The following is a 27,892-nucleotide window of genomic DNA, read 5'->3' as shown; positions in this document are numbered from 1 at the left end:
GACGAAGACATTTCTGTGTACATGTGACCCTGCATGTGATAGGAAATTAATGTAGAAATAAAGTAACGCCTCATTTGTTCATTTGTCCATTAATGCGGCACAAAAATTATCATGGGTCGCGAGTGGTTTGAGCCCTAATAAATTACTGTACAACTAAACGTCAGGTCTCTTTGTTTATGACCAGTGTTTGTAAGATTTAACTACATAATGTTGACGCTGTCATATGCTGTCTTAGACTTTGAACCCAAAGCCCATCCAATAAACTCCTCTAAAAGCTTGATATAAGCAAAGTTAGATTTGCCAGTCAGAAGGTCTCTTGATACACGTTCACCATGCCACCCATGAAGAACAGCAGTGTGAAAAGGTAGGCTAAGTCCTGAACTGACAGAAATCTAGAAATCAATTTAATAGAACAGTCATTCTTGAGACATGGGACAAAACAGGTCAAGCAAGGGTAACTGCTATTAGCTTTAAAAATAAAAAATATTTTCAATTTTAAATGTCATGAGGGATTAATAATAGAATGTATTTAACACAATTATCACCAACAGGTCCAGCAAGGGTAACTGCTATTAGGTTTAAAAATAAAAATATTTTCAATTTTAAATGTCACTAGGGATTAATAATAGAATGTATTTAACACAATTATCACCTTCAATTTAATTTTCTCATTATTATACCAAATCTGTGTTTCTTAATGTCCTCTCACTACGTCTAAAACAGTGTGTCCACAGAGAAGGGTTCAATCATTCATATGCAATAAAATGGATAAACGTTTTTTTAATGATGAAAAAGAGCTTGTTTTATCAAAAGCAACACTTAATAATGTCTCCTATCAAATCAAGGTTGTTTTTTTAATGACAGTTTTTTCAATTTTGCACCCTGTTTTGTCCCACTTCTCAAGAATGACTGAGAAAACAAAAATGCAGCTGTTTACTGTGTCTTGATGACAGTTTGAACCCTATATTTTTACTGAACTATTGAACTACTGTCACTAATTGTTGTCACTAAGATTGTGTGGATGTGTTTTTTCCTAAAGACCAAAGCTAGACTGGAGGTTTCTCCAAAGATTCTGCCACATTCTGAAGATCCTTTTCCCATCCTGGAACAACCAGAGTGTCCGAATGTTCCTGACGCTTCTTGGAGTCGTGCTTTCAGGTATTCAACTTTTAACATCTGGACTGAGCTATGACAGCTTGTTCTGTCTTCTATCTGTGTTGGTTTCATATTTTTCTTCTGTTTCAGTTCAGCTTGTGATTTATCAAGTGGGTCTTATTCCGAGTCAGTTCTACGAGGTTCTGTCTGAGAAGAACTATGGGGAGTTCAAAAATCTGGTGCTGTTTGCGGTTATGCTCATTCTGATTAATTCAACTGTGAGTTTGGTCTGTTATTTATATAGTTTTCTGCAAGTCGCTTTTGGTAACAGCAACTGCTAACTACTCACTGTACTTAGTGGTAACACTTAGCTACTCTATTATGATAAAAATCTGGGTACAATTTTTATAGTGGAGGTCAAAACAATAAAAAAATCAAATTGACTCACAAACATCAAAATCTTCATAGAAATTTTGTAATCACATTCCATAGGGTAACCAGTATTTATGACAACTGAACATTTGAAATGGGTTAAATTGATCAGCAACATAACAGAGCTAGAAGGGATGTACTACACTTGTATTATAGATACTATATATAGCTTTGGATAAATGTGTCAGCTAAATACTCATCATAAATCACTATTCCACATTAAATCTGTTCCTCAGTTTAAGAGTCTGGACCAGTACATCTCCAGTCTGCTGTATGTCAGCTGGAGAAAGTCTTTGACTGAAGAACATAGCACATACTTCAAGGGACGTGTTTACTACACCCTCAACGTACTGTGTAAAGACATCGACAACCCGTAATGTATTCACACAACATTCATTTACAGTATGTAGTTGCATTTCATTACTTAAGAAGATTAAATCTACTGTGTTAATGGTTTGTTTTGTGTTTGTGTCACATCCAGAGACCAGCGCATCAGTCAGGACGTAGAAAGGTTATGTAAACAGATGAGCACTATGGTGAGTCGACTTCTCATTTCGCCGTTCACCGTGACCTACTACACCTATCAGTGCTTCAACAGGTCAGAGGGATGTTGAGTGTGTTTATTTGTGTTTGTAATCACAGAATCTAAACATAGGAATCATTCTATGCAATTAAATTGTTTGCGGGTTCGAATCTCGTTCCGGCAGGGATTGTAGGTGGGGGGAGTGAATGTACAGCGCTCTCTCCCACCTTCAATACCACGACTGAGGTGCCCTTGAGCAAGGCACCGAACCCCCAACTGCTCCCCGGGCGCCGCAGCATAAATGGCTGCACACTGCTCCGGGTGTGTGTTCACGGTGTGTGTGTGTTCACTGCTGTGTGTGTGCACTTTGGATGGGTTAAATGCAGAGCACTAATTCCGAGTATGGGTCACCATACTTGGCCACATGTCACATCACTGAATGCCAGTGAAATATTCTTGCATCTTTTTGTCCATCTAGTTTTGCACTGAAAGATTTGGTAGGATAACTTATCTTATTTGAGTTTTTCTTACCTTTTTGGTGCTGCAGTGCCGGCTGGATTGGATTTGTTAGCATCTTCGGCTACTTTGTGGCTGGAACCATCATCAACAAGATCTTGATAGGACCCACCGTGTCCATGCTGGTTGAGCAAGAAAAGTTGGAGGGAGATTTTAGGTAGACCTATACAAAATGACAAAATTATATTCAGAGATGCTGAAGCAAACGTCACATGTTTATGGATTTTTGGTGGATCAGATTTTATTCTCTGGATGATTGCAGCTCTATTTCAGCAGTTCTCTTTTGCTTTCCATGTCCTTCTAGGTTTAAACACATGCAAATTAGAGTGAACCCCGAATCTGCCGCTTTCTACAGGTTGGTATGCACTTTTTAGATTTGAGTTTTTATCTAATCGCAGAGCAGGAGATCATTTGTTGTTTTTGTTCAGGGCAGGTAAAGTGGAACACATGCGGACTGACCGGAGGCTGCAGATGCTCTTATCCACTCAGAGAAGCTTGATGAACAAAGAGCTCTGGCTTTACAGTAAGGAGTCCTGAATTAAATTGGCATTCAGAAGATTGTGTATATAAAATTTTAGTGAAATAAAATGTGCAGTATTCCTCACTGCTGTTACTGAAAATATACAGTGGCAGAAGAGAAAGCTCATTTCATGCACCTAAAGTTGGCATGAAACAAGTTGCGATCGTCTTTTCTTTCCTATTATGACGCATATCTGAGTGAAACAGCGTCTCGAACAAGAAAAAAAAAAACACTGCAGTATTTCATAAATAAGAATTGTCAATTTTGATTTCATGGTGACTTTGTGATTTGACTTTAAATGTGTCATTTTGCAAGCATTAAGCTGCTTTATCAACCTTAGTATGAAATAATAAAGTCCCTCTGTTCTGTTCACTACAAATGCTTATTGTTTTGCTTCTTTTCATTTCAGTTGGAGTAAACACCTTTGACTACCTGGGCAGCATCCTCAGCTATATAGTGATCGCGATCCCCATCTTTGCTGGAGAGTACGATGGCCTGACACCTGGAGAACTGAGTGCCCTTGTTAGTAAGGTGAGTCACTTCAAACTGTATTTAATGTGGTGGACGGACTTTAAGACAAACACAAGTGTTTCTGCTCTGAGTGAGCCTCTGTTGTACACAATAAGATGTTAATCACATGTCTCTTTCAGAATGCTTTTGTCTGCATCTATCTGATAAACTGCTTCACGCAGCTCATAGATCTCTCAACCACAGTGTCTGATGTCGCTGGATACACGCACCGGTGAGATGCACTAAGACTGCTTAAAAGCACATATGTGACCCTGGACCACAAAACCATTTTTAAGTCGCTGGGGTATATTTGTATTACCGGTAATAGCCAAAAATACATTGTATGGGTCAAAATTATTGATTTTTCTTTTATGCCAAAAATCATTAGGATATTAAGTAAAGATCATGTTCCATGAAGATATTTTGTAAATGTCCTACCGTAAATATATTAAAACTTAATTTTTGATTAGTAATATGCATTGCTAAGAACTTCATTTTTCAGATGATGTATAAATCTCAATTTCGAAAAATGGACCCTTATGACTGGTTTTGTGGTCCAGGGTCACATATTTTATTGTGCATCAGTGTTATTATGATTGTTCGTTGGTTATTCTAAAAATAGTCTGCTTTCTCTTTCTTTTGGTTCCAGAATTGGAGAACTGCGGGAAGTGATGGCAGATATTGCCAAGAAACAGTGTGACCAGGATCAGTACGATCCACTTTCAAAGGATGAACCTTACAGGTCATTTAAAACTAACTGAAAGTAATTTAGGATGCAAGTACCAACAAACAATATTGGTTCACAGTATTTCAAGACTCGAACTCAAGATCTAATACAGATCTAAAAGAGTGCCCTGTAGAGGTAGTCCTGAATGCACAGGACTGCACAATGATATACTATTATAGTTTTTGTTCATATTTTGAATTAGGATTATTTATGTTGGTGATATTTGTAACAATAATAATAATTCTCTATCAGTGATCGGGAGCTTCAAAGTGTCCCAGCAGACACAGCGTTTGTGCTGGACCGTCTCTCCTATAAATCACCCGTCTCAGTGGAGCTGCTGGTGAAGGATCTGACCCTAAAGATCAGTCAAGGAACGCACATGCTTGTGGTGGGAAACACGGGAACGGGGAAGACCTCCCTGCTCAGGGTCCTCAACGGCCTGTGGGAACCATGCAGTGGTACATGACAGAAATCAGAGAAGATAAAAGGATCAGATACAGATGTTGAAAATATGAATTGTTGAATCATACTGTTTTTCTGTTGCTCAGGTTCTGTGGAAATGACCACATGTTTTGGACCGAGGTGTGTGCTTTTCCTGCCACAGAAAGCATATCTTACTGATGGCACTCTCAGAGAGCAGGTGAGAGAAGAGAAAACCATTTGTTGTCATGATTATGCACAACTCTACATATAATAAACTAGTTTTTATTATTGTGAACAATATTAATCATTTATTATATATATATATATATATATATATATTATATATTTACTTATTTTAAACATTTATTTATTATTATATATTTGTACTTTATTTATTTTAATATACACTAATTTGTTGGCTTTTTCTTTTAGGTTATCTATCCATTAAATGATATATATCCTTCCTCAGGTACAGATGAACCTAATTACAAAAAAAAAAACTTAATGATATGCATTATTTAAATAATAGATTAATATAGCTCAAATATAATGTACTTTGTATTACAACTGTGTATGAAATGTGTTATAACAGTACTTAACAGACTTTTTTGGCAATGCAAACTTGTCAAGATCTTGAAAACATTGTTGTGCCAATTAAGTGACACACATCTGGTGGTGTAAATATAGATTATGATGACATTTCATACTTTTAACCAATATAAATTCTTCTTTTAGGCTCTATAGATGATGAACGAATACTAAAATACCTGGAACTTGTTGGATTGGTAAGACTTAACTGATACTGTAATGTCTATTATTGATTTTAAAATATGGTCACTAAGGATGTTTTGAGTTCAATAAACTTTCCTCTTTATATTTTCCTGTTTTGTTTTGTAAGTAGCATGTCTTTGTGTATTTTGTATGTTAGTCGAATCTACTGACCAGAATTGGAGGACTGGATACAAAAGTAGACTGGAACTGGTGAAAAATGAGTATTAATATCTTGAATATAAAAAATGTGCAAGTTTTAAGAACATAAAAATGAAATTCCCTCGTTTTTCACAGGGATGATGTTTTATCGCCAGGAGAAATGCAGAGGCTTTGTTTTGCTAGATTGTTTTACCTGCAGCCCAAATATGCAGGTCAGTTCCTGCATAGTCTCATCAAACTTCCTGTAGTTTTAATTACTATAATCAGCCAGATGATCCCATTCATGTCCTGTGTCATGAGTAAGACATGCAGTTCGTTTCAGTACTGGATGAAGCCACTAGCGCTCTGACTGAGGAGGCTGAGGGTCAGCTCTATAAGGCCTGTAAACAGCTGGGAATGACCCTCATCAGTCTGGGTCACCGTAGCACTCTGAAAAAGGTGATGATCTATGACCTTTACACATTCACTAACACAACATGGCAAACATTATTGTAAACTTTTGTATGGCCTGTACTTAGAATTCTTTATTTGTGCTCTTTAAACAGCATCATGATATCATGCTGCGACTGTGTGGAGGTGGCCAATGGGAGCTCACCAAACTCAAAGAGGCGTGAACCTTCAAACTTACCCATTAGAAAGAGAAAATATTGGTCCGTTTTGTGGTTATGGGGGCATTCATGCTTGAGACTCTAGAAATCTTGTTTACTTGACAGTGTACAGTCTACTGAAGTTCCTGATACACTAATGCGAGTCTTTTTGCTACTGTTTGTCTCAATTTACTTTTCGTATAGCAATATATAAGGTTTTTTGTTATGCAAGTATATGCTGCTTCATTCAACCTTTACTGGTTGTTTCTTGCCAAATGGATTTAGAAAAAAAGGGATTTTTGTAATGAAGGACATTTAAGAGTATTTCAAGAATCATTTTACATAAAGTGCCTATAGAATGTAATTCAAATATATATTTTATAATATTTTATTAACATGACTGATATTAAACTATTAATGTATTTAACTATTAATATGTTTGGCTGCATTTATTTATATTATTCTGGAGGGAAAATATATATTTTTTTGTGTACTTTCTCTGCCTGACCAGTAGAGGGCCAACATTTTCCAGCCACAGAGCTAAATCACAATTTAGTTTAATTAAGCTCAGAATTAAAATAACTCACTCTCTATACCTAATACATACTCTAGTGAATGAATTTGGGCTAAAATACTTCTTAATTAATAGTTTTTCTCAAATGCATTATTTTAAATGTATTTGAGAAAAAGAAGACAAAAGTATTTATCGCATCTATCAGGAAAGGTGTGGAAGGTCTGGAGGAAGTACAGTAGATTGTAAGAAAAAAAAAATGTACTGCTCCACATCCCACTATATCTCATTGCTAGAATTCAGTATATTTAGCTCCAAGTTAAAATTAGCAAAGTGTCTCACTTTGTTTAGAAACAACTTGATCTGTCCTGCATTTTGTATTTATAGTATTCTGTATATATATGGCATACATACTACCTCTGGCCACAGTGAACTGTATGTATCTCAAAGTGTTATCAGTTTATCTGTTGCCATGCAGGGAACACTTATAGTAGGTAGAGTTTAAACAGAACTAGTTCTTAGAAGAAATCATGGATAATTTGCATAACCAGACATTTATATTTTAAGCATTGCAGTACAAGCACTTGTCTTACATTAAAACCAGGCAGGATTGTGAAAGTGGCACATTTGCAACCTAAAGCAGCATAGAGCTGAGCTCAAAATGATCCCTCTCACCAAAGAGCTCGACTGATCCCACTGCTTGAGTTTCAGGCAGTTTTAGATGTGAGCCTGGCAGATCTGCTGCTGTCAATCAATAGGCACGCTGGAACAGATAATGGGAAAGACCCGCTAGTCATTCAGGAAAATATGAGACAATCAGTAGAGGAATAACTAAACCATCACAAGGGTTTGTGAGAGGGTTCAGATGAATAAGCATTCAAATATTTTTTTTTTCTGTATTGAGGTGAATTGAATTTTAAAATTTAAACCAACTGCTTAAATCGACACTGTAATTTTGCAGGATTGTTCAAATATACTTTACTTACTTTACTTTACTTTTAGTCATTTAGCAGACGCTTTTATCCAAAGCGACTTACAAATAAGAAAAAGTAATTAAAACGAAAAGCTAAAACTCTATAAATACTGTATATATATATATATATATATACACACACATTTAAGAAAACAAAAGAAATTAAATAAAAATGACAAATGCATACAACAACATTTTAAAACTAAACATTTAAATTAAAACAAAAAAAAATAAAGCTAAAAACAATTCAAAATATTAAAAGAACAAAAGGTATGAGTATAATAATGATTCTAACATAACACTAAGCCAAACACCAAAAAACAACTAACTTACATGTGTATGTACAGCCACACACATATACATATACATGTACATATATATAAATACATTATTATTTCATTTCCATTTTGTATGTTGAAGTACTGAAATAACTCAAATTAAATCAAACTAAAACTTAAGCCTATATAAAAAGCCTATATAGACATAATAAAAAACTAATAAAATGACAACATTACTACAACTGTAACTAAAACTAAAATAGATAACTAATACAAATCAAACTACATTAGTTTATCAGTAATCCTAAAAAAATAACACACATGCTAAAATAATAACAACTTACTGACACATAGTAAGAAATGGTTATAAAAAAACTGAAACAGAAGTGAAACAAGTAGTAGGAAAGAGGAGAAATAAAAAGCGATACTTATGTCCCTTTAAATATAAAGTTCATAAAGGAAAAGAATGTTAATCATTTTGGTAAAATGCCACAAACCTTGAGAAATATCAGTCAGTATTATGAAACACTGTATTAACCGCATACAGCATGTTTTATAAACTTAATGTTTCTAAAAAAAAAAAAACAACGTGTTAATAACAATAGGCCTAATAGCAATACAACTTGATTTGTCATACTTATCGTAACATAATTTAAAATCATGCTTTTTTTTTTTAAGATTTATTTTTTTAGCATTTTATGCCTTTTATTTAGATAGGACAGTAGGTCGACAGGAAGCGAAGTGGGTGAGATAGAGAGCGAGGGGGGTGGGATCGGAAAAAGTCCACGAGCCCGGACTCGAACTCGGGACGCCCGAAGCGCAACATGAGGCCATAGGCGCCGACATTTAAGTATTTACTGCAATAGTGATACCTTGAGCCCATAGAATGTAATAAAAATAACGTGCCATTTGTTACTGCAATAAGTAAATAAAACAATAGCTTTGTAGAAACTTCAACAGCTTTGGAGAAACTGCCTAAACTGTTAAAACGGTTTGCCATACTGTGGCTGTTCAACAATAAGAGTCACTTCACCTCGGTCCGACATTTGCTCCGGTAAGTGACGGATCTATTTTCAACGGGAGGTTGGACCGATACGGGAGCGTCACACAGAAAGCAAAGACACTGGGGGATAAAACACACTGTCCTCCACCTCTACAGTTCACGGAATTTACCTGTTTTCACAAGGATATTTTCACATGCCAACATCGGATATTTATGAACATCTGCACCGGTGTATATAAGTAGCTTAAGCTTAAGGGGGGAAAAGGTAAGAGGCGATTTTTTATCGTTATAAAATATTGAAAGGTGAAACTTTTAATATCTGATTCTGAGGGAAGACTTAATTCTCTCGATTTTTCAACGTTTCGAAGTTATTTTATTAGATATATGTCGCAAGTTCAACAAGGCTGAATTGATTAGGCTACGTTTAATTATTATATTGTTGTTCAGTTTAACTACGTTGTTTTTAATTACGAAAATTATTTATTTATATTTATTTATTTTATTTTTTTGCAAGGAGAGATCCACACAGGCGAAAACGTCTGTTGCCCTTTGAAACGAAATTTGTAAGTTTAGAAAAAAAATGCCATTGACAAAAGCGTGCATATCACACAGCAGGTCAGATCTCTTCTACAAATGGACATAGTGCAGACTGAGCCCGACAGCTGAGGTTATTTTTGGGACAGGCAGCTCAGGGTAGTGAGGTGTTAGAGATGGCCAATGTCATGCTTTTCAAAGACCAACATCCTTTTGTTTAACTTTGCTATACTGAAATTCCACCTCATCAGTAAAACCGACTTTCTGTGGTGAGATTTCACTAGATCAGCCACTGTTCTGTTGGAGATAGTAGATGCAAGTTGATGACCTCTTCATTTTATAAAGATATAGGTCAATATGATTATTCTAGATACAGGGCTTCCTAGGTTCTTTTACATTGTTCATTCTGTGTAAACTTCTGTCAAAAGTGGACAATGTTAATTTTGACCACCCATGTTTTGTGGTTTATAGTCCAAGTCCATTTGCTCTGATGTCATCTAAATACTAGTGAACCCCTTAACAATGACAATAACTTTTAGTCCCTTTACATTCACAGTCGTTCTCTTTTGGGGAAATGGACCAAAGATATAAATGGCTTGTCCTGCTCTACAAAGATATTGTTCCTGAATTTTTTTTTTGTTTTTTTTTTGTTTTTTGAGTGACGTTATTACAGTATATCATTTCAGGTTGTGTAGTGCCATCTTGATAGATACGCAGAAAAATATGAATTCCCAAATAAGGCAAATTTGTTTTAATGCTTTGTTTATACACTTGACTCTTTCAACCAAGTAGCATAATCACAAATTTGTTGTGGGACACTGGAGAGGTTTGAGTGGGCATCTCTAGGCATCTCTCATTTCTCAAAATGTCTATTTAAGGATCTTCTTGACATGGTTATTTGTCATTAGCAGACCCACTTTATTCAGACTGACTTACAGTATGCTAATTTGAAAAGCAGCTTTTCATAAACGTCCTTAAGATTAGTTGCAAGATTTAATGGTGACAGGGTGCAAATATGTAAAACTTTGATAAAATCTGGAGTTCTTATGTTTCTCCTCTATGCATTGACCACAACTTTAACTTTTATTAAAGTGTGTTGTTTCATCTCTACAGAAAGCAGGAATGGATCAAAATCTATTTGGCGGGGCTCCACGCTTCCTAACTCGACCCAAGGCCTTCTCACTGTGCGTGGGACGAGATGCCAGCCTCAGCTGCACTATTATGGGAACCCCTGTTCCTGTAGTCACCTGGGAGAAAGATAAGATGCTTCTTTCTGCAGGTGGACGCTTCAAAACAGTAGAAGATGGTGATGTTTACCGACTTACCATCTACGATCTAACTCTAGAAGACAGCGGTCAGTACATGTGTCGTGCCAAGAACAATGTCGGAGAGGCATATGCAGCTGTGACCCTGAAGGTGGGACTGCCGGAAACTGTGATTGATCGGGCCCCAGTGTTTACAGTAAAGCCTGTCTCCTCCCGTGTGGGTGTAGGGGGTGATGTTACCTTCTATTGTCGGGTGGCAGCCCATCCAGCACCCAACTTTGACTGGGAAAAGGATGGTCGCTACCTGGGTGAGACCAACCGCATCAAGATAACCTCAGAAAATGAATCCAGCTCCTTGAGGATCCAGGGTGTTCGGAGCTTGGACAGTGGTACCTACACCTGCCGTGCACAGAACTCCATTGGCCGTGCTCAGACCGCTGCTGCTCTGGTGGTCGACCTTCAAGATACTCGTCTCCTGAATGCAGACAAGAGCACATCCCTCCTCTCACACATGCAGAAGCGGAAAGAAGAGATGCGGAAGGACATCTCCTTATACCGCACCATGGAAAGTTCCTCAACCACGCATACAGCTTCATCTTCCATGAACACAGAGGAACTTGGAAGCTTGGGATTCGCCTGTGATCAGGAGCAGAGGGTTTCGGCCTTAACCAGCATGTTGCCCAAAGGTGTGTTCACCCGCACCTGTATGGTGACCGAGGGTAAACATGCAAAGCTTAGCTGTTTCGTCACAGGCCATCCCAAACCTCAGATCATCTGGAGGAAGGATGGGGTGAACATCAGTGAGGGCCGCAGACATGTTATGTACGAGGACCAGGCTGAAAATTTCATCCTCAAGGTGCTCTACTGCAAACAAAGTGATAATGGGCTGTACACCTGCAATGCATCCAACTTGGCTGGACAAACCTATAGTGCTGTGCTAGTGATTGTCAAAGGTAAGAATAATGTCTGCAGGTATTTATTCTTGGCCACTTTATTCATCCTAATTGATCCATCTGCTGTCAGAATGAGTATGTACATTCAGTTTACACTCGGATCAAAGCAGATATTATTTCTATTGTGGGGCAGAACAATTTTAATGTTTTAAACTTTAATGTTTACTTTAACCCCATATAATGTTTGAAGCTTGCAAATTTACATAAACGGAGTAATCCTTTTTGGGAGTTTTCATTTGTGGCTTGAACAACCAGATCCATTTATACTTAGCTGAGTCATGTCTTGTGTATGTCTCCTCCTGAGGTTGTTTGAGTTTTTGGATTGCTGCTTTACACTTGGTCTTTTCCAAATGATAAGCCAATCAGTAAACAAAAGTGGCCAGATGTAAAACCCCCCTTTGTGAAATCATAAAGAAAGTTTACTATTAGAACTACAAAAGTACAGTGGTTTACAAAATCATGTATCAGTCAGAGAATATCATAAATTTTATTGAGGCTGGCAGATAAGACTAATACGAAAGTCAGCACAATAATGACCATGTTAAAATACGGTTGGCCCTAATAAATCACCAACCATTAAATTAAAATTTTATCAACTAATGAGTCATCTTTGCCTTTCAGCTTAGTCTCTGCTTAGCAAAAGTGCTTGCAAGTGTTCAAAGAGGGTGTAGCATTACACCTATTTCTGCTAGTGATGATTAGTTCACAGTTGTTGTGATAGCTAGCTGCAAAATCACTTCTGACACCGTTATGTGGGTGACTTTCCAAGTGACGTCTTCAGGGTTTGCAGCATTAGTCTACTGTATATCCTAATTATTTGTTAACTAAGCCTACATTAAAATAATGATCTTCACAGATGTATACATTCTGTATTTATACAGAGTTATAATTTTAGCCAGAAGTGTAGCAATAATGTTTTGCTAGCTTGTTCCTGTGTCTTAATCTCGACTCTCATGCCACAGGCACCTAAGAGAAAGGTCACAGAAACTTAGCCGAATACGAGTCCAACGTTGCAGTGCAAAGTGCAGTGGCTTCCATGTGAAGGGATTAGGAGTGTGAAGTTCATGACATTTAAGGATGTTTTTTTGTAAACATATTCAGATTTCAAATGATTGACTTCAAGCTGGTAAAGTAGAGCCAAAGGCAGTCTGGATACAAACATATTAAACCTCATATAATGTAAGAAATGCATTTATTTTATTTGATGGTCAGCTTTATTTTTGCCTTATATGCTGTCGTTTTTTTTAGGGCGTTTCCCCCTTAAATGGACCCAATATACATACAGTAGACTTAAAAGTCTACCACAAAATGACCCACAAACAAGCAGGTCCTTTTGTGGTACACGTTTAAGTCCACTTGTATTGTGAACACCACAAAGGTCACTTGCAGTTGATTTCCCTTCTGGTTCACTTTAACTGAACTGGCTTAGGTTTATCTGAGGTATACTATATGTGAAACCATCCTATGTATTTATCATTTGCCCCAATCAATATGAAACCAAATTGTAGGACACTGCCAGATCATGACTGCCAGCTAAAAAGAAATTGTCTTCTGTATGCTCACTAACATGTATCCTTGCCAGAGCCAAAGATTCCGTTCAAGAAGAAGCTGCAGGATGTCGAGGTGAAGGAAAAGGAAACCGCAACTCTTCAGTGTGAGGTGCCAGTGCCGAACACAAAGGCCAGTTGGTTTATGGAGGAGACCCATCTGGAGGAAAATGCCAAGTACCGCATGGATGTGGAAGGGACCCTGCGCCGCCTCACTATTCACAATGTCACCACCAATGATGATGCCGTGTACATCTGTGAGATGAAGGAAGGCAGCCGCACTGTGGCTGAACTTACAGTGCTGGGTATAAGCTCTATTCCAATATGGGTGGCCAGAATGATGAATAACCTGGTGCAACACAAAATATATTCAGCCGTATGTTCCAGCTCCTGGACCATAAATGACAGAATGATCCGCAGTGGATCTGAGTATCTGATCACACGCTCAAAGACCACACATACGCTGGTCATCAGGGAGGTGTCCATGGAACTGAATGGAGCACAGGTCAAGTTTGTGGGTGGCGGATCTCAGAGTGTTGCCACGCTTAGTGTGAAAGGTAAGAAAGGAAAAGTTTCTGAAAACTTAAGTAGAATAACTTCAGCAACGTTCCTGATATATTTTTATTGATCTTCTCTAGTCGCACCTACACGTTTCACCAATAAGTCTTCTCAGGTGGAGGTGTTTACTTTCAGCATGCACTCCTCTGCTCAGATGTACACAGAAGTGTCCGATTCAAGTGTCCAGGTGACAACATGGTTTTTTTTTTTTGTCAAAAAAAAAAAAAAAAAGCACAATAAACTAAAGGTGTATTTAAAAAAAAAAAGCATTAAGTATTTTAAGTTTGTTATACTTTCTCCTGTCCCAGTTTAAATTGTCTTGTTCGACCAACTTTGAGATACATTGCCCATACAAAAGGGACAAATTCCAAATATATAATAAATGTGTGGGTTTTTTTTTGTTTGTTTGGTTTTGAAAGTTAACTACATGTACTGTCTGTGCTTTAGGTTGTTTGGATGAAGAATGGGAAGGAGCTGAGAATGGGTAAAAAATATGAAGCCACAAGTGTGGAGAGCAAACGAATACTGACAGTCCACAATGTTGACCGTGAGGACGTGGGCATCTATGAATGCATGTGTGATGGCGATAAAATGTCTGTCCAACTTGCCCTTAAAGGTGAAACAAGCCACTTTCCTCTTCAGTTACTGACGTTCACTTGTCTTGTTTTTTATAGCCTCTATATATATATTTCAAGCCTTAAATAGAACAAATTATATATACAGTTAATTTACATACATCAAAGTGGAACAACTTTAAATTGTATTTATAATGAAGAGCGCATCCTGCCAAATAATAGGAGAGAAATACACAGTGGTGCATGCTGTTTAATTAAAATCAGTGCTGAGTAGTGAGTGCTTCATATACCAGCACAGAAAGTACAGAAAGTTCAGAGTCAGTGGATAAATGGTGTAAGCAGTCAGTGTTGACAGCTAGGAGCAGCTGGGCTTTGGCTGCTCAACGGGAAGTGTTGGAGGGTGTGTTCGTCAGGTAACAGATCTGCTTAGCACTCATACACTTTCAGGTATCATATTCAGTATACTTTGGGATGTGATGATTTTTGATGTGTACACAACATTAAAATGTATATGTTCCTGACTGTTAGACTTAGAGGTACTGTCAGTTCCTGACTAAATAAATGTAGATCAGGAGAGTTTGGGTCGTCACATTTGTGTGTCAGCATTTTTCACTGTCAAATTATATACAAATGGACAGTGGATGTCACTATGTTTCTTACACCATGTGGCATCTAATCTTACATTTTCCCCTAACAGAAGAACCAGTTAAGTTTGTTAACAAGCCGAGGGCTCAGCCCCAGGGGAGTGATGCTCTGGTGGGCGACGTGGTGTTGAGCTGTGAGGTTGCTTCTCCTGGAACTGCTGTTGTGTGGAAGAAAGAACAGATAGAAATAATGGAGGACAAGAGGACAACTTTTATATCTCAGGGGACACAAAGGAAGCTGGTCATCAGGGGTGCCAAGCAGAGCGATGAAGGACACTACTCGTGTGAGACGGCAGAGGACAAAATGACATTCCTGGTCAAGATAAAAGGTAAGACTATGCACTAATTAGTCTAAAAACTAAAATTGTAAATGAGCAGGATTAATCAGACATGCCACAATACCTATGTCATAACTTTATGGTTTTTGAACAGTGAAGCTAAACTCTAAATGCTCCTACAGCTAATAAATGATTTAATAAGTGAAATTAAAATGTATTATTATAAACTTGAAAACAGACATTTCCAGATTAGTCTCCGGGAAACAATCACTTAGAGGTTGTTGAAATTTGCACAAAACGTGTATTATTAAGCCAGTGTGTTTTTGTCCATTTGGAGATGCTTGAGGTCTTTTTGCAGTCCTGAACAGCATCCTTTTTGATGTTTCACTAAAACAATGAATGTCCTTTTTAGAAACTCATGCTGCTTTCTCCAACAAGGACTCTTATCAGAAGGAAGTGAAGGTTTCAGCCTCCGAAAAAGCCACACTGAGCTGTGAAGTTTCTGATGCCAAAACTGAGGTGAAATGGTTCAAAGATGGCAAGCAGTTGATTTCCAGTAAGACTGTCCACATGGAGTCAAAGGGCAAGAGCCGTCAGCTGGTGCTGGAGAATGTGGAAAAGAAGGATGCTGGAGAATATACCTGTGAAGTTGGAAATGATAAGCTGGCCTTTAAGATTCGGGTGGAAGGTAAGAACGACATATCAGTGTTTTGGCTTTTTTTAAGGTCCCAGTGATTCAATCAACCATGTCCAAACCAATGTTTATATAAAACTAAATGCAGTTTCTGTTACTGTATTCCTAAATCTTGATTACTGTACCAGACATTCAAGCTGCCTTCTCCAACAAGGATTCCTACCAGAAAGAGGTCAGAGTAGCAGTTTCTCAGAAGGCCACACTGAGCTGTGAGGTTTCTGACCCCAAGGCTGAGGTGAAATGGTTCAAGGATGGCAAGCAGTTGAGCTCCAGTAAGACTGTCCACATGGAGTCAAGGGGCAAGAGCCGTCAGCTGGTGCAGGATAATGTGCAGAAGAAGGATGCTGGAGAATATACCTGTGAAGTTGGAGATGAAAAGCTGGTCTTTAAGATTTGGGTGGAAGGTAAGAACACAATGGCAGTGTTTTGACTTGTTTTTTAAGGTTCTAGTGACTCAATCAAACATGAGCGAAGCAAAGTTTACATAAAACTAAATGCAGTTTCTGAGACTATATTCCTAAATCTTGATTTCTGCACCAGACATTCAAGCCGCCTTTTCCAACAAGGACTCTTATCAGAAGGAAGTGAAGGTTTCAGCGTCCCAGAAAGCCACACTGAGCTGTGAAGTTTCTGACATCAAGACTGAGGTGAAATGGTTCAAGGATGGCAAGCAGTTGAGCTCCAGTAAGACCGTCCACATGGAGTCAAAGGGCAAGAGCCGTCAGCTGGTGCTGGAGAATGTGGAGAAGAAGGATGCTGGAGAATATACCTGTGAAGTTGAAAATGAGAAGCTTGCCTTTAAAATTCAGGTGACAGGTATGGGAACATCCTTGTGTTTGTCTCTTGGCTCTGTTTCTATTTTATTTTTCTTCTTTATGAAAGAAATCAAAATTACAATCAATCAGTGAAGCTTGACAAAAGCTAATTTTACATGTAGAAAAAGAGTTTGTCCTTTGTGAAAGAGACCATTGAGTAAGATACAATTAACTTGTGTTTGTAGATTTAGTGACGCAATTATTCTGTTCAAAAAGAGGTAATTTTAAAACTAAAAAGCAATTACTTGCTTATTTCAATGCTACTGAAAAAGTAATGGTCTGCAGTGAGATTTGGATCTGTTTGCTTAATATGCATGCTATGATTTTTGATCTCTGCTGGATTTCTCAACCATTCAGTCTTTGCAGTATTTGATGTCTATTACTTAAAGTAAAATATTTACTGTTTTCTAATATTGGATCCATGTTCCAATATGCCTGCCCAACTAGATATTCAAGCTGCCTTCACCAACAAGGACTCCTACCAGAAGGAAGTCAAAGTAGCTGCTTCCAAAAAAGCCACACTCAGCTGTGAGGTTTCTGACCCCAAGACTGAGGTGAAATGGTTCAAAGATTGCAAGCAGTTGAGCTCCAGTAAGACTGTCCACATGGAGTCAAAGGGCAAGAGCCGTCAGCTGGTGCTGGATAATGTGGAGACAAAGGATGCTGGAGAATATACCTGTGAAGTTGGGAATGAAAAGCTGCCATTTAAGATTCAGGTGACAGGTATGGAAACCATTTTGGATTGTTCATTTTGGTTCTGTGCATCTTGACAGTCTTCTTTGGGTTATTTAAAAGCTGTTATGAAAATATTTCTTGTCTCTTGTCATATTCAATGTAATTGCAAATCTAGTGTTGACTTTCTCTGTAAATAGGCAAACTCTGAATTAAGTAAACTCTCTTCTTATTAGAGCTCAAAGCTGTATTCACCAACAAAGACTCTTATCAGAAGGAAGTGAAGGTTTCAGCCTCCCAAAAAGCTACACTGAACTGTGAAGTTTCTGACCTCAAGACTGAGGTGAAATGGTTCAAGGATGGCAAGCAGTTGAGCTCCAGTAGGACTGTCCACATGGAGTCAAAGGGCAAGACCCGTCAACTGGTGCTGGAGAATGTGGAGAAGAAGGATGCTGGAGAATATACCTGTGAAGTTGGAAATGAGAAACTTCTCTTCAAGATTCAGGTGAAAGGTAAGATTTTCTAGCACATTAGTGGACTTTCATGAATCCACATACTTGTCTTCCTCCAGAACATGGTCACAATTAAGTGATTATTTCCTATTTTTTCCTCAGATGTTTCTACCAAATTCCAGAAGACGTCTGTGACAAAAGAAACTGTGATGGTTGAGTCAACAGAAAAGGTTGTTTTAAAAACCGAGGTAATGTCAGAGAATTGTAGTGTTAAGTGGTTCTGGGATGGAGTAGAACTGAATGACAGATCAAAGTATGAGATGAAACAGGAAGGTTGCTCACGTGTCCTCATCGTTAAGTCGTCTGAATCTAAAGACAGCGGCACCTACTCTTGTCAGACGGCTGATGACAAAGTGGAGTTCAAGGTTCAGGTCAAAGGTAAAAGCTCATTTGCAATTTCAAAGTAAAAAAATGGTTTAAAGTGTTAATTTCTCAAGGTCAAATTTGTTCATTTTAACAGTTTAATGGCAGTTTTCATATTTTTTTTTCTTGCATATTTATTTATTTTCAATTCAATTCAATTAATGTGTTTTACATCTGGAGTTTTCAAGGTAAATTTTTGTTGGATATAATTGCACTTATTGAAATAATAAATCTAATTGATCACAGACAAAATGTGATTTCATTGTCCCCTCATCTATTCCATGCAGATGCACCTTTAAAGTTTGTGGTGCCATTGCAGCCAGTGTCTGCAGTACTAGAAAGCACCATGACACTTTCCTGCAGTCTCAACAAAGCCACAGATAGTGTCCTCTGGAAGCATAACGGCAAAGAAATCAAACCAGGTGGCAGATTCAGTGTCCGCACCGATGGCACCAACTGCATCTTGACTGTCTCTGCTGTGGCTCAGGAGGATGAAGAGGAGTACAGTTGTGAATGCAAAGATGACAAGACCTTCACCAAAGTCACTACTAAAGGTAAAACCATTACTGTCTATGTCTGAAAGTCATCAATTCTCATCAAAATGAACCAACACAACTTAAGCTTTTTTTTAAGTGATAGATGTCCTTCGTTATTATTTCTCTCAGCTTTTCAATCTAATTTCCCACAGCCCCACGTCTGGTGAGGTTCACTACCAGGCTGAACAATGTTGTTGCAAATGAAGGCAAAGATGCTATCTTTAAATGCTCCATCACACCAGCTGATGTGAGTGTCAGATGGCTGCGTGATGACATTCCTATTACAGCTAGTCCCAAATTTAAGATCGCTCATGGAGGAAGCAGCCATTCCCTCACCATCACAGGTGTCACTCAGGAGGATGCAGGAGAGATCAGTATCGATGCCGAGGGAAAAGTGTGCAAAGCCACACTGCAAGTACAACGTAAGGATAAGTGACATACAGCTGTTATGTGTAATGCAACATATCGGCAGGAAGCACACAGACTACCTGTTTCTCAATACAAATGTATCCGTATTTTGCAGAGCTTCCTGTCACCTTCAAGAAGAAACTTGCAGATGTGACTGTGACTGAGCAGGACACAGTTCGTTTGGAAGTGGAGCTGAGTAAACCCTCAACAGATGTCAAGTGGATGAAGAATGGTGTGGTACTACAGCAAGGAGAAAATATGGAGATCCATGTGGATGGTGCCAAGCAGGCTTTGGTCCTCAAGAGTGTGGCGTATGCTGACAGAGGACATTACTCATGTGAAACCCTAGATGACAAGACCCAGGCCAAACTGACAGTAGAAAGTATGGATTCCTTCATTATGTTACTCTATTCAGTTACTCTTTCGATCATAATATTTTATGATCAGAATATACAGGAAATTATAAAATAAAAGTATTTCATCTATGGATTTCCATTGTTTTTCCCTACCATTTAGTTAAGAAGATTCAAATAGTTAAAGGCCTAAAAGAGATGAAAGTGCAAGAAAAAGAGACCATCACTATGGAGGTGGAGCTAAGCAAGGCTGATGTAGAAGGTTCCTGGAGCAAAGATGGAAAGATACTAAAGGCAGGACCCAATATCATCATTACTGCACTGGGCAACAAGCACTGCTTGACTATGTCCCAGCTGAAGATAAGTGATGGTGGAACTATTACTTTCCAAGCTGAGGATGTCCATACTTCTGGCAAACTAATTGTTACAGGTAAGTGTGTATCTTGGGGGTCTTTTAAGCCTGAATAGCAAGATTCAGTAAGATGTTTAGCATAAGATCATAAAAAGTATATTTTCAAGTTTAGTACTTTTATAAGCTGTATAACCAACATTTTTAAAGGGGTCATATGATGCGATTTCAATTTTTCCTTTCTCTTTGGAGTGTTACAAGCTGGGCGCACCGTTCTCGACCCCGCTGCCTCAGCTCACTCTATCCCGGCCTCAGCGCATGCTAAGCCAGGGCTTCCGCCCACGCTAGCCCGGCCTCAGCTCACTCTATCCCGGCCTCAACTTTAAACCGCATAAACACATTTCATTACACCAAATACACAAAATAATGTTCTTTTTAGCAGCATCATATGACCCCTTTAAGTATATTCCACCAGACAAACTAAATGTATGTCCACAATATATCCCATTTATGCTTAATGCAAGTTTAGTAAGGTTTATGTAAACTAATGAGCAGATCCGTAACATAACCACCAATGTTAAAATCTATATACTGTATAACAATTGCAACCCTAATTATTGGTGTTGTGTGCACAGAGCCTGCTGCAAAGATCCTCAAAGCTCTAGGGGATATCAGTTCTCCTGAAAAGGAGAAAATCACTTTTGAATGTGAGGTGTCAAGAGCAAATGCTGATGTCAAGTGGTTTAAGGTATTAGTATTTGATTTGGAATTGTTAAAAAATAAATTGTGTAGTCACACATGGATGAAATACAAAATGACTTAAAAACAGAAAAAAAAAAAAAAAATTGAACTGTGTCATTATTTCTCCATCAGGATGATGCAGAACTAAAGCCAGGAAAGAAATTTGGCATCCATTCCCAGGCCAATAAGCGCACCCTCATCATCCACAAGTGTGCATATGAAGACCAGGGCCAGTATATATGTAGAACAACAGATGACAATACTTCAGCCAAACTCACTGTTCACGGTAAAGATGAACGACTTCTGAGTGGGACATTTAATCACTGCTGAACTCAAGCATTTTGTAGTGTCACTTGAATAAATGTTTGTATTTGAATTCTTGCAGCCAGAGATATTAAAATAGTGAAGCCGCTGCAGGACGTGGAGGTGACAGAGAAGGAGAGTGCAACGATTGTCTGTGAGGTCTCTCACGATGAGGTCGAGGCTCAGTGGCACAAAGGAGATGCCAAACTCAAAGCCGGTGACAACATAAAGATAAGGCAGGAGGGTGAGTTGAACAGAATGGACTTTGATTGCTTTCTTCTTGAAAGCTTAGGTGTGCTTGTAGAAATGCTTGTATATTGACAAACATGCAGCAGAGTATGGCAGTACATCAGTTCCTTTTTATTTCTATGTTCACAAAATGCAAATAAACAATTAATCTCCAAGAGGGACAGATTAATAGCTCTCAAACTCATTTAACACTCTCCATCTTAGGAAGAACATACATTCTATTCTTCAAATCTGTAAAGGCTGAGGACGCAGGTGAAATCAAGTTCACAGCTGAGAAAGCATCTTCATCTGCTAAACTGAAGGTTAAAGGTACGTTGTCGTGTCTGTCATATCTGCATGCATTTTGCATTTAGTGTTAAGACTAATGAACTACAGCCTGGGATGTGTAGCATTTCTACAGTTGTCTAACAAATCTGTAGATCCCCTAAGCTCCCTTATAATCATTACAGAACTGCCTGTCAGATTTGTGAAGAAACTGAGAGACAAAATCGCCATGTACAAACACCGCGCATACTTAGAGTGTCAGGTGTCAAGGGCCAACGCTAAAGTCATGTGGTACAAGAACAAGTCAGAGATCAAACCCAGCAAGAAGCACGAGATCACCAGTGAGGACATCTACAGGAAGCTCACCGTCATTGACGTGGATTCTGATGATGAGGATACATACATGTGTGACGCCATTGATGATAAGACTTCATGTCAGCTACTAGTAGAGGGTAAAAAAAATTTCAATTATGATTTAAAGAATAAAATAAAATTTTAGGATGAAATCACAACAGAATTCATGAAACACAACCATACATTACAAACTAAAATGCTTTTGAAACTGACTGTAAAGAGGGCATACAAAATGTGATTGCATGTTTTTTTATTATTTGATAACAGTTTGTAGATAAATTTTTGATTGATCTGCAACAGACAAGAATGATCGTTGTATGTGATTTTAACCATATTTAAAAATCGTATTTATCTCATTAATTTCCCCTTCCAAACAGGGACAAATTTATGCTTGCTTCCAATTTAAAGTACTGTTATTTAAATTTTCCTTCCATGCATTTTGTTTATTTCCATGTAGCTTCATTAGTATGTGTCTTCCTATGTCTAAAGTGTTTTTAAAGAATTGTACTACATAAACATTTTTGATATATCCAATTCTTGACACATCACTATACTGTCTCATCACAACATTCAGAGCAGGCTATCAGCATAGTACAGGAGCTGAGTTCTGTGGAGGTGACCGAGCCATTTGCTGCCCACTTTGAGGTGGAAGTCAGTGTGGAGACAGTCAAGCCAGTGAAGTGGATGCTAAATGGGGAACAGCTGAAGGAGAGTGCAGATATCGAGATGGAGAAAGAGGGAACCATGCACCGCCTCACTTTTAAAAAGACCAAGGCCTCCATGTCAGGACCAGTACAGTTCACCGCCGGAAAGAGTAAATCAACAGCTGATCTCAAAGTGAAAGGTTAGACACTTGGTTTAACCAAGATTTGCAAAATAGACACCAAAATCTAATCTGTATCTAATAATTCCAATTAAATAGTTTTTGATTAATGATGCCTGATAAAATTCCTACAGAAATTGCAGAAGTGCTTTGAAAAATTTTGCTCTATGTTTACTACAGATGAAACGCAATGTTTGTTGTAGTTTTGTGCACTTTTGTGTTTTTTTCAAAGTCACTGTTCATATCACCCCACAGAGCGTCCCATTGAAGTCCTGGAGCCTCTCAAATATGGGTCAGCCAAGGAGAAGACTTCCACCACACTATGCTGCAAGTTCTCTGCCCCACCAAAAGAAGTACGGTGGTTTAAGGGTCAAACTGCTTTGGAGGCTTCTAGCAAATACAGCATGAAGCAAAAGGACGCTAATGTGCAGCTGATCATACAAGCTTTGAGTGCAGAGGACTCTGGAGAGTATCGCTGTCAGGTCGGGGTCTGTGAGAGCAAAGCCGTTATCAAAGTAGAAGGTAAAGTCACAAAGAAGGCATTCAAAGCATGTTGTTTCAAATTGCATTCCCTTTATACATCCACCCCGTTAGGGTTAGGGCTGCTTGTGAGAGATCTGCTTTGACTACGCCTAGACCTCATTATATAGGTGCTGTTGGTAAAATAAATGCCATTCTGATCACGCTGATTATTTATTTTTCTGACATACATAGTGCGTAAAATCCAGATCACCAAACATCTGACAGACGTGGAGGTGGATGAAGATGGTGATGCTACGTTCACCTGTGAGGTTAACTATGCCGATGAAGAGGTCCAGTGGACACTCAATGACAAGCCACTCTTCAACAATGAGGTCAATGCCATCACCCATGTGGATAAGACCCATACGCTCACCCTCAAGAACCTAGCACCTGTGGATGGTGGGAAGGTGTCATTCAGTATCAGGGATGTGAAAGAAACAGTCTGCCTAAAGGTCAAAGGTGGGGTTGTATGATGATGTCCAAATAATGCAGATTTACAGAAATGCTTTGAATGTGATGCATTAAGACATTCTTTTTACTAAGTTTTGGCTTAATACACTTTTTATTTATTGACATCCAGAGAAGAAAGCCATCTTCCTGAAGTTGCTGAATGATGTAGTTGCAGAGGAGAAGGGTACAGTTACCCTTAAGTGTGAAGCCTCATTTTTATTTATTGACATCCAGAGAAGAAAGCCATCTTCCTAAAGTTGCTGGATGATGTAGTTGCAGAGGAGAAGGGTACAGTTACCCTTAAGTGTGAAGCCTCAAAGCCCAGAGTGGCCCCTGTGTGGCGCAAAGATGGTACAGTCCTGTCAGCAGGCAAAAAGTATGAGCTCCTCCATGATGGTAAGACCTTGGGACTTACTATCCATGATGTCACGCAAGCTGACGCCGGGGAGTACAGCTGTGATCTTGGCACAGACCTCTCCAAGTCCAAGGTCACTATTAGAGGTATGACAACAAACTTATGTAGTACTGTTGTGCTACAATGACACTGTAGTGTCTTTTTGTTGTAGTTTTATCCTTTATGTTTTTATGAAAACAGATAAAGTTGTTAGTGTTTTTCAATAATGTTTTTGCTGTTGACCCCAGATATCCACATCGGGATCACCAAGCGTTTTAAGTCGGTAGAGGCCAAAGCAGGTGAAAACTGCACATTCGAGTGTATCTTGTCCCGAGAAAGTTCAGAGAAGTGCACCTGGAGCCTAAAAGGCCAACCTGTCACTGATGGAGGCCGTTTCCAGATAAGCAGCAAAGGGCGCAAGTATACCTTAACAATCAAAGCTGTCTCAGCTTCTGATTCTGGTGAGGTGGTCTTCACTCTCAAGGATTTGAGCTCAAAGGCAACACTTACTGTTGAGGGTAAGCGGGGGAATGCAATGAAAATAAGAGCAATGAATTGAATTATAGCTTTTACACATATAAGGTTTTGCTTGATCAAGATGTATCTTATTTTTGGGAGCTAGGTGAAGCTCCTACCATATCTAAAGAGCTTCAGGGTGTCAGTGCCAAAATTGGTGAAGATGCCACATTCTCCTGTGAGCTTTCTCAATCTGGACTGGAAGTGAAGTGGTCAAAGGATGGCAAGTCTATCAGAAAAAGCCAGAAATACGAAATCAGTCAGGAGCAGACGCTTGAAAAGCTGACAATCCGCAACGTCACTGAAAACGACTCTGGAGAATACAGCTGTGAGGTCACCGGTGGTCCAACCTCCAAGGCTAAACTGGAGATCAAAGGCAAGGTTTTTAAAACTTATGGTTTTAGATTCTAACATCCTTTCTTTAAACACACAACAGGGGAAATCCCACAAGCCTAAAGAGGAGATATATTTACCTTAGTATTTCATCCCCTCTGTAGAACTTGCCAAAAAATTCATTCGTGAGCTAAAGGATGCCACTGCAGAAGAGAAGAGTGCTGTCTCCTTTGATTGTGAGACAGCCCAACCTGCCTCTGAAGTCACCTGGCTTAAAGGAACAAAGGAGATTAGGGCTGGAGGAAGGTATGAGCTTATGCAAAAGGGAACTGTCCTCATCCTCAAAGTGAAGGATCTGGAGAAGAGTGACAGCGAGGTATACACCTGTGACATTGGCTCTACGAAGAGTACAGCCAAATTGACAGTGAAAGGTAAGAACCTGGCTTTCCACTTTCCACAGAAATCAGAATTCTCTCTTTCTTGCTGTTTATAGCAATGTATTATCTTATCTAGAAAATAATAACTTGAAGCCAGAGAATCTTATATTCTTAAATGGATACACTCTAGTGTTTTTTACTGTATGTTTAAAGCTTTGATGTAGTCTTTTTTGATGTCTCAGTGGTCTTTGAAAATATTTCTGGTAAGTACAGTTTTTAATTTGATTCACCATATGTGTTGTATTTCTGCATTTGACATTTCACTTTTGGTTCCTGTGTGGCGATGCTACTGCCAGGCATTTTGCTGATAGTCTCATGCATTGCTGTGTCAGCAGATGATCACCTCAGTTCAGAGAATTGATACTTCTATATTGTACTTTTACAATTAGGTTGGTACTCTACGTGTCATTTAGATTTCTAGCAACTCAGTTTGGTGAAAATGTGGTTAAATAGTCTTTTATTTCCAGAAATGCTGGAATAGTTCAACAACTGTCATGATAGGAACATTTCATTAATTTATTTGGGTCCACACACTTTGTACTATGGAGTCTGCACATGGTGATAATGCACCATTAGAATGCTTGTCTTAGTTATCTGGAATATAATTTACGTTTTATTGGACAGATCAGTTAGTTTTTATAAAGAAGCTGTTGTGTGATTTCCAGGTGGTGTCTTTCAGCAGTCTGTCAAATTGTCGAATTTTAGAAATGGCACTTGCACTTTTGTGTTTTGTCTTGGTTTGTGAGGTTCAGTCTTGTCTGGACTTTGTATGTATGTATATTCATGTAGTCCTGGTGCAATGGATGTGTTGGAATTGTTTCTGTTTGTTTTAATATTTCTGTGATTATAGAAAATTTTCGGAAAATAATCTCATCCTAGTGATCTTCTATCCTGTCTTATGGATGCTAAAACTATGAAGAAGAATTTTAATTATATGATGCTTGTTCATTCTCCAGAGGTACCAGCTAGGTTTAAGGGGCAAATGAAGAACCAGCAGGTTACTGAAGGTGGGAAAGTCTTACTTTCCTGTGAGCTCTCAAAACCTGGCTGCCAAGTGCAATGGAAAAAGGGAACCGAAAGTCTGAAACATGGGGGAAGATATCAGATAACGCAGAGGGACACCATGTGTGAGCTACAGATTTCAGACTTAGTGACTGAGGACAGTGGAGTATATTCCTGTGAATGTGGAAACGAAAAAACAACAGCAAATGTTGTTGTCAGTGGTATGGATAAAAGATTATTAATTTACATGCATCCATTCATTGATTTCTATCATTTTTTTGCTTACTTTAATTCAATTTATTAGTACTCAGATCAAGCGATACACTAAAATGTCAGTGCATGTGTAGTCAAAAAACTGTACAGATTTTTACAAATTTTTATACACCTTAAATTTATGTCATTACGCAATTGCTCTTCAGCATTACCAGTGGTCTTCAGACATGAGCTACAAAGCCAAGAGTGTAACGAAGGAGACTGCGTTACTCTTCACTGTGAACTCTCAAAGCCTGGAGTTCCTGTTGTTTGGAAGAAAGGAACGCAGGTGCTCCATTCTGGAGAAAAGTACCACATCAAACAAGATGGGGCTACTGTTGAGTTGAAAATTGCTGACTTCAGACCTGATGATGCTGGACAATATACATGTTTGTGTGGGGACAAAAAGACTACAACAAACATTAAGATCAAGGGTATGAAATTAATTCGGTCTGACTTATTTTTTCATGTTCACTCTTTACTACGGAAGTCCTAAGAGGCCATGAATGATTATTATTTTTCTTTCTTGTTTTCTCATGATCACAACTTAATTTTCTCGTGATCTTGACATAACGAAAATTGTTTTCTCGTGATCTTGACATAAGAAAAGTTGTTCTCTAAGTCACACAACTGCGCCAACAGCTGGCAGTATAGAACTGATTATAACCAATGGGGTGTTGTATACTATTATCTACTTTACTCTATGCGTTTGGGACAGAGTGGACCTTCTTCGTGATTGCTATAATTTATGCAGTATTGTTGATTACTGACATTTAATTAACTTATAAATGTTAAATGCTTGAATAAATATAATTATATCACTACCGCAGTGGTGTTCGGTGTGATACTAAATTTATTGCTTATTAAAACCAATGTTGTCAACAGTGATTGATTAGCCTATATTTATTTATTTATTGTAGACATTATTACCAACCGAAGCAAAATTTGCTGAAATATCCACAACATGCAGTATTAGTACAGTTTATCTGTTGATCGGATGCACGTCAAAGTTGCGTTCATTACTATAGCAACAGTAGACTCACGATGCATTGTTTTCAAAATCAAACAATCATTCTAAAAAAAAACACAACTTTTGTTATATCGAGAATCGAGATCACAAGAAAATGAAGTCGTGATCACATTTAGTCATTTTAGCAGACGCTTTTAT

General features: G+C 38.3%; 3 protein-coding genes across 3 annotated transcripts in view; all 3 read left to right on the top strand.

The window, feature by feature from the left end:
• Positions 1 to 16: 16 nt before the first annotated feature.
• LOC107677172 (ATP-binding cassette sub-family D member 4-like) lies at positions 17 to 6,353 on the top strand. Its single transcript, XM_016471966.1, has 19 exons — positions 17 to 364; positions 1,040 to 1,158; positions 1,246 to 1,373; positions 1,764 to 1,900; positions 2,009 to 2,125; positions 2,598 to 2,723; positions 2,871 to 2,921; positions 2,995 to 3,089; positions 3,496 to 3,617; positions 3,737 to 3,828; positions 4,246 to 4,338; positions 4,576 to 4,781; positions 4,872 to 4,963; positions 5,179 to 5,215; positions 5,482 to 5,531; positions 5,675 to 5,727; positions 5,812 to 5,888; positions 5,999 to 6,114; positions 6,222 to 6,353. The coding sequence occupies exons 1-19, from the start codon at positions 333 to 335 to the stop codon at positions 6,288 to 6,290; spliced, it is 1,812 nt and encodes a 603-aa protein (XP_016327452.1). The 5' UTR covers positions 17 to 332; the 3' UTR covers positions 6,291 to 6,353.
• A 2,793-nt stretch (positions 6,354 to 9,146) lies between these two features.
• On the top strand, positions 9,147 to 13,728 carry LOC107677133 (obscurin-like). The gene is made up of 4 exons (XM_016471922.1): positions 9,147 to 9,293; positions 10,676 to 11,780; positions 13,363 to 13,632; positions 13,715 to 13,728. Exons 2-4 carry the CDS (start codon positions 10,685 to 10,687, stop codon positions 13,726 to 13,728), a joined length of 1,380 nt encoding a protein of 459 aa, XP_016327408.1. The 5' UTR covers positions 9,147 to 9,293; positions 10,676 to 10,684.
• Positions 13,717 to 27,892, top strand: part of LOC107677163 (obscurin-like) — a 45,122-nt gene continuing 30,946 nt past the window's right edge. Inside the window, exons 1-28 of the mRNA XM_016471948.1 lie at positions 13,717 to 13,884; positions 13,966 to 14,072; positions 14,333 to 14,501; positions 15,158 to 15,433; positions 15,795 to 16,070; positions 16,205 to 16,480; positions 16,617 to 16,892; positions 17,339 to 17,614; positions 17,800 to 18,075; positions 18,178 to 18,453; positions 18,726 to 18,992; positions 19,127 to 19,396; positions 19,498 to 19,764; positions 19,899 to 20,165; positions 20,720 to 20,832; positions 20,958 to 21,111; positions 21,211 to 21,372; positions 21,582 to 21,686; positions 21,827 to 22,093; positions 22,570 to 22,839; positions 23,074 to 23,340; positions 23,533 to 23,799; positions 24,025 to 24,291; positions 24,433 to 24,702; positions 24,807 to 25,076; positions 25,198 to 25,464; positions 26,427 to 26,693; positions 26,892 to 27,158. Coding sequence (XP_016327434.1) covers positions 13,737 to 13,884; positions 13,966 to 14,072; positions 14,333 to 14,501; positions 15,158 to 15,433; positions 15,795 to 16,070; positions 16,205 to 16,480; positions 16,617 to 16,892; positions 17,339 to 17,614; positions 17,800 to 18,075; positions 18,178 to 18,453; positions 18,726 to 18,992; positions 19,127 to 19,396; positions 19,498 to 19,764; positions 19,899 to 20,165; positions 20,720 to 20,832; positions 20,958 to 21,111; positions 21,211 to 21,372; positions 21,582 to 21,686; positions 21,827 to 22,093; positions 22,570 to 22,839; positions 23,074 to 23,340; positions 23,533 to 23,799; positions 24,025 to 24,291; positions 24,433 to 24,702; positions 24,807 to 25,076; positions 25,198 to 25,464; positions 26,427 to 26,693; positions 26,892 to 27,158 — 6,640 coding nt within the window. The 5' untranslated portion in view covers positions 13,717 to 13,736. The remainder of the gene's footprint in view (positions 13,885 to 13,965; positions 14,073 to 14,332; positions 14,502 to 15,157; positions 15,434 to 15,794; positions 16,071 to 16,204; positions 16,481 to 16,616; positions 16,893 to 17,338; positions 17,615 to 17,799; positions 18,076 to 18,177; positions 18,454 to 18,725; positions 18,993 to 19,126; positions 19,397 to 19,497; positions 19,765 to 19,898; positions 20,166 to 20,719; positions 20,833 to 20,957; positions 21,112 to 21,210; positions 21,373 to 21,581; positions 21,687 to 21,826; positions 22,094 to 22,569; positions 22,840 to 23,073; positions 23,341 to 23,532; positions 23,800 to 24,024; positions 24,292 to 24,432; positions 24,703 to 24,806; positions 25,077 to 25,197; positions 25,465 to 26,426; positions 26,694 to 26,891; positions 27,159 to 27,892) is intronic.

Source organism: Sinocyclocheilus anshuiensis, unplaced genomic scaffold (assembly GCF_001515605.1).
Source record: "Sinocyclocheilus anshuiensis isolate Anshui unplaced genomic scaffold, SAMN03320099.WGS_v1.1 scaffold392, whole genome shotgun sequence".
NCBI lineage: Eukaryota > Metazoa > Chordata > Actinopteri > Cypriniformes > Cyprinidae > Sinocyclocheilus > Sinocyclocheilus anshuiensis.
The sequence above is the reverse complement of the archived record's forward strand: the minus strand, read 5'-3'. Positions and strand labels throughout refer to the sequence as shown.

Excerpts from the sequence above, each read along its gene's own strand:
- LOC107677172 (XM_016471966.1), top strand. The coding sequence starts at position 333 with ATGCCACCCATGAAGAACAGCAGTGTGAAAAG. Across the intron at positions 1,159-1,245 it reads TCTTGGAGTCGTGCTTTCAG|TTCAGCTTGTGATTTATCAA; the intron begins GTATTCAACTTT and ends CTTCTGTTTCAG. Across the intron at positions 4,782-4,871 it reads CCTGTGGGAACCATGCAGTG|GTTCTGTGGAAATGACCACA; the intron begins GTACATGACAGA and ends TCTGTTGCTCAG.
- LOC107677133 (XM_016471922.1), top strand. The coding sequence starts at position 10,685 with ATGGATCAAAATCTATTTGGCGGGGCTCCACGCTTCCTAACTCGACCC. Across the intron at positions 11,781-13,362 it reads TGTGCTAGTGATTGTCAAAG|AGCCAAAGATTCCGTTCAAG; the intron begins GTAAGAATAATG and ends TATCCTTGCCAG.